The sequence below is a fragment of the Nicotiana sylvestris genome, chromosome 3 (assembly GCF_000393655.2).
Source record: "Nicotiana sylvestris chromosome 3, ASM39365v2, whole genome shotgun sequence".
Classification (NCBI taxonomy): Eukaryota; Viridiplantae; Streptophyta; class Magnoliopsida; order Solanales; family Solanaceae; genus Nicotiana; species Nicotiana sylvestris.
Genome location: NC_091059.1, coordinates 168525666 through 168531280, shown reverse-complemented (window position 1 = coordinate 168531280; position 5615 = coordinate 168525666). Strand labels below are relative to the sequence as shown.

The window sequence follows — 5615 nt, the reverse complement described above, 5'->3', positions numbered from 1 at the left end:
TTACCTCGTAGGTGATAACCCACCTGCCTAACCTCAAATTGACATCTCTTTATACCCTTTCACAGCCATAGCTATTGCGCAATCACTTGATCTTCCTGAGTCTACTCATCAACAAGACATGAAAATCTACTTTGTTCCACAAATGAAATAACATGAAAGAATCTCTCAAAAACCTTCATAACTCAAGATTGTATGACACATCCATAGAAATTGAGCATCCAATAGTACTTTTCACTCAATCAAACTATTCCCGTCACATTCAAATCATATAAACACATCCCGTAGTCACATCCTACTCATCATATTGTCATCCAACCACCCATCAAGCCACCAGTACCAGTCAGAGGGACACCACTGGCACAGAAGTCCAAAATTACAACTGAAACTATCGAGCCTAAGTTGCGGTCCAAATCGGGCCTCAAGTACTCCAGACGGGCCCATCACCAAAACACAAAAAACACATCTCGTACCTTATCAATAGAATCCACAAGCCATCGATGTAGAGTTGATATTGAGCGCTCACATGCGTATACGAGTGAGTGGAATAAATTGAAAGAGATACGATTCAAGCTGAATCAATGCCGCACAATAAAAAAAGAAAGATGGGAAGTTTATCCTAAATGCCCAGTAGCCTATCAAAGATAGGTATAAACGTCATCATACCGATCTGCAAGACTCTAATAGACATTCTCTCATGACTCATATAACTTATGACCTAGAGCTCTGATACCAACTTGTTACGACCCAAAACCCAATTAGTCGTGATGACATCTAACCAACCTGCTAGGTAAGCCAATTTAATAGTAATACAATTTCAAATGAAATTTACTAAGAAAATAATGATGAAATAAGCGAACTTTTATACAATAACCCAATGACTGGTAGTACAAATCATGAGCTTCTAAGATTTAGAGTTTTACAAAAACTGAACTAAAATAATTACCACATCTATTTGGATTGTACACGAACAATATTCAAATCAAAAGCTACCAAGGATAAGGGATAGACATTAGGGGTGTTCAAAACCGAACCGAAACCGAAAACTAAACCGAAACCAAAGCTTAATGGCTTATTGGTATCGGGTTAACGGTTTAACGGATGGGGAAAAGATTGAATTTTTTTTATTAACGGCTTATCGAGTTGGGGGCAGATTATTCAATTTTCTTAATGGATAATTCGTTAACCCGTTAAGAATATATATATACATATAGAATTTATTTTTATCCATATATATATATATATATATATATATATATATTAAATAATCAAAAACTCTTCTTCCTCTAGTACTCTATCAAAGTGAATTAGAATAAAAGAAAACCAAATAAAAGGAGTCATTTAACTGTGACAAAAGACAGAATTTGCTGTCTCAAACAAGATAACAACACCAGTTACACCACTGCTTCATCATCAACTTTGCCTGGGTTTTAAGGCATTCTAGAATTCTAAGCATGACGAACATTTGTTTTAACAACAACCAATTGAAAATCTTTCACATGTACTAAGGCCAATGTGCATAAACATAAATAAGATTCTAGACATATGATTTACCCATCACGGTGTCTCTTATGCTTCATCCCACTTAGTATGTTGACCACCTATTTAAACATACAAAGACTAAATTTTATTATATTTTGATTGAATTAGGCCGATAAACTGCCCGATAACTGATAAGTTGGTATTTTACCAACTTATCTTGTCTTTAAGCCTATATTTTTGCATGTTTGAGTGATAAAATCACGTGTTTAATGTCATTTACTTCTATATTTGATAATATGCGAAATCTAGGTGATTTAGCTATTGTTTATGCTTCCGCTTGATTATATTCCAATGACATATTATGGTTAATTGATGAAAAATAGGCTTTAATTGTGATATGTATACATTGCAGGATGAGGAGCCTATATGATGCTTTCAATAGGATATTGGAATGATTTATGAGCAAGAACAACCCCTCGGAGTTGAGTGCGCGCAAGGACGAGATGAAAAAATGGACGAAATCAAGCTTCAGGTGCGCGAAGAAACGCGCGAAGGCGCGCAAGAGTTCGCACGTAAGAAAGGTCGAGGCAGAATCATGCGCGAAGTTATGCGTGAGCTCGCGCGTGTCCGGTCCGGAAAAACGTTATTTAGGGGTAAAATTGGAAATCTGGAGAGAAACCCACTTAAACTATATAAAGTCAAGCTCGCCCAAGGTTAAAGGGGGAAGGTTTTCAGAGTTTAGTGGAAGAAATAGAGAGGCAAGAGGCAAGGAGGAGTTTTGACCATCAAGTTATTCTTTTCTTCTCTTGTTTTTGCTATTTTATGATGAAATTAAACTTATTTGTGATGAACACTAGTATGAGTGGCTAAAACCCATTGTTCTAGGGTCACGAGTAAAACATGAATATTGTTGTTTGGAGTTTAATTTGACAAAGTTGGTTTATCATATTGGGCTGTTTATTTAATTCTGCGTTCAATTATTTTGCTGAGTAGCTAACAGTGAAATACTATCTACGAATCTTTAGTTGAACTCGAAAGTGGGAACTCTAGATTGCATATAGAATTAAATAGAGCAAGTTCTTGAACCCGGGCCTCGGGGAACGGATTAGCAATTGGGATAGACATATACCCAATTGCCTTGCTTGGTTGAAATATAGGAATTGTAAATGCGTTCTTGTTAATCTTAATTCCATAGACATATAGGCATTGAGTTGACTTGAATATGCGAGTAAGAACTCGACAAATTCTTATGAGTAATATAAACCCTGTCAATCAATAACCCAGATAAATTGATTAGTCATTTTAAGCCAAGAACACAACATGATTGTTAACTATGCCCGTGACCCTGGAATATCCTCTCCTATTGTTTGTTACTCGAAATTGCTATTCGTTTGGTTACTTGCTTGAGTTAGATTAATTCTTTATAGTTTAAGTAGTAAAACAATTACATTTCTCTATTGCGAACAATCTCTTGGGTAGATAAAGAAATTGGGTTTGAATTAGTCAACAGTTAATCATAAGTCTTCGTGGGAACGATACTCTACTCACTACTCTATTACTTGACGATCACGTGTACTTGCGTGAGTGTTTTTGGGTCGCAACAAGTTTTTGGCGCCGTTGCCGGGGACTTAGAAATTAGCTACTTGACTGAATTGAGCTTTTATTATTTATTTATTCGAGTTTTAACTCTCAGTTCACTTTGTTTGTGCTAATACATGAGTTTCTATTGAATGCGAAGAAGTAGAAGCGCAAACAATCTCCTTCCTCTCGATCCCGAAATTGAACGAACACTTCACAGATTGAGAGAGAGGTGGACGCTAGAACCAGAATTGAAAGAGAGTTGGACATCGTAGTTCAACCACAACCAATTGAGATGGCAGGTAATGAGGAACGCGCGGTGATTGAAGCCGCAAGGCCCAGTCTGGCTAATATGACTCAGGCTATTGTGAAGCCTGACATCACTAGGCACTTTGAGCTGAAACAATACATGGTGCAGCTGATCCAATCCATAGGGCTGTTTGTGGGTTTACCTTATGAAGACCCGCAGAGGCACATTCAGAATTTTTTGGAAATTACGGATACCTACAACTATCCGAATGTTTCCAAGGACTATGTCAGGCTGACACTTTTCCCCTTTTCACTGATTGGGGAAGCTAAGGAGTGGTTGAATAAAGAGCCAACAAATTCAATCCGCACTTGGGATGATCTGGCGAGGAAATTCTTAATCAAGTTTTTCCCCACTAAGAAAACAAAGGTATTGAGGAGTCAAATTCTTGGGTTTGAACAACGAGCTGGCGAGACACTGCGTCAAGCATGGGAAAGGTACAAGAAGATGCTCAGAGACTGTCCTCATCATTGCCAGACGGACGAGGTATTGGGTCACACTTTTGTAGATGGGTTAGATGATGCTTCAAAGATGAATCTTGATTCAGCTTGTGGGGGTAGTTGCATGGCCAAACTGTACAGTGAAATCCAAATCTTGCTAAATAACTTCATTGTTAATGATAATAACTGGCAAGGTGAGGGTGATTCACGAAAGGCAATTAAGCAAAAATCAGCTGGGTTACTTGAGTTAGACGAAGTGTCAGCCATGAGAGCCGATATTGCAAAGCTGGCCAATCAGATGACTAGGATGACAATGCAGCAACTACAGACAATGCAACACGTACAACAAATGACTATTTGCTGCGAACTCGGTGGCGACAGTCATATGAGTGATATGTGCCCTACGAATCCAGAATCCATCTATTATGTGGGGCAACATAATAGAGGTCCACCGAATCAGCATGCACAATACGGGAATTCTTACAATCCAAATTGGAGGAATCATCCCAACTTCTCATGGGGTGGAAATCAGCAGAATCAGAATTAGCATAGACCCCAAAGGAATTTCAATCAGCCTCAGAGACCACCCCAACAAATGGAAGAAAGTACCAATGATTTGCTAAAGAAGTTGTTGATTGACAATCAGCAACTCAGGACCGACTTCAGAAATCTTGAAAGGCAAATGGGGCAGTTAGCAACAAATCAAAACACTAGACCTGCAGGCGCCCTCCCCAGTGATATAGAAAAAAACCTTCAAGTGAATGCAATTACACTTAGAAACGGGAGGGAGCTAGAGTAAATGCCAAAGAAAAAGAAAGACAAGCCATACCTGAGGGAGAGTTGATCCCTAAAGTGACTCAAGAGCCAAAAAATGCTGCTGAAATTTCAGAGCCAGTGGAGGCCCCAAGACCACCATCACCTTTTCCCCAGAGATTGCAGAAAAAGAATGATGATCGTATGTTCACAAAATTCCTCTCTATGTTGAGCCAGGTTCAATTGAATATCCCACTTGTTGATGTGCTTCATGAAATTCCAAAGTATGCTAAATACATAAAAGATATAGTGGCTCACAAGAAAAGATTATCTGAATTTGAGACAGTGACACTTACCGAGGAATGAACTTCAAAGGTCCAAAATAAGCTCCCTCAAAAGCTTAAGGATCCTGGCAGCTTCACGATTCTTGTGCGCATTGACAATATTGATGTGGGTCGTGCTCTTTGCGATTTGGGGGCAAGCATAAATCTAATGCCCCTGTCCTTGTTCAAGCAACTGGGCCTGGGATCTCCAAGGCCCACTACTGTGATATTACAGCTGGCTGACAGATCGATAGCACACCCTGAAGGGGTGATTGAAGATGTGTTGCTACAGATTGGGAAATTCATCTTCCCTGCTGATTTCATCATCCTCGATTATGAGGCTGATGAACTGGTTCCAATCATATTGGGGCGACCTCTCTTAGCTACTGGTGATGCAATTATCAAAGTAAGAGAGGGAAAGATGATTTTGAGGGTAGATGACGAGGAAGCAGTTTTTAATGTCTACAAAGCAATCCAACTTCCCCGCCACTATGAGGAGCTCTCAATGATATCTGTTGTTAAGGTCGATGAGCAGATTCATTATCCGAATGTATATCTAGACGATTCTCTAGAGAAAGCACTTATGTTGCTTGACAACCTGGGTGTTGATGAGGAGGTTGAGGAGACGATGCAAATCCTTGATACATCTTGTGTGTACCTGCAAGGGACGCACCCCTTCGAGCCTTTGAATAGACTAGAGGGGCCTCCTCCAAAGTCGTCAATTGAGGAAGCCCC

At 39.4% G+C, this 5615-nt stretch overlaps 1 protein-coding gene across 1 annotated transcript; it reads left to right on the top strand.

Annotated features, from left to right (window-relative positions):
* Positions 1-3409: 3409 nt before the first annotated feature.
* Positions 3410-4351, top strand: LOC138888331 (uncharacterized). The gene has a single exon (XM_070170183.1). The coding sequence runs from the start codon at positions 3410-3412 to the stop codon at positions 4349-4351; it is 942 nt and encodes a 313-aa protein (XP_070026284.1).
* The last annotated feature ends 1264 nt before the right edge of the window (positions 4352-5615 follow it).

Bases quoted from the DNA above. Each gene is read 5' to 3' on its own strand.
- LOC138888331 (XM_070170183.1), top strand. From the start codon at position 3,410: ATGACTCAGGCTATTGTGAAGCCTGACATCACTAGGCACTTTGAGCTG.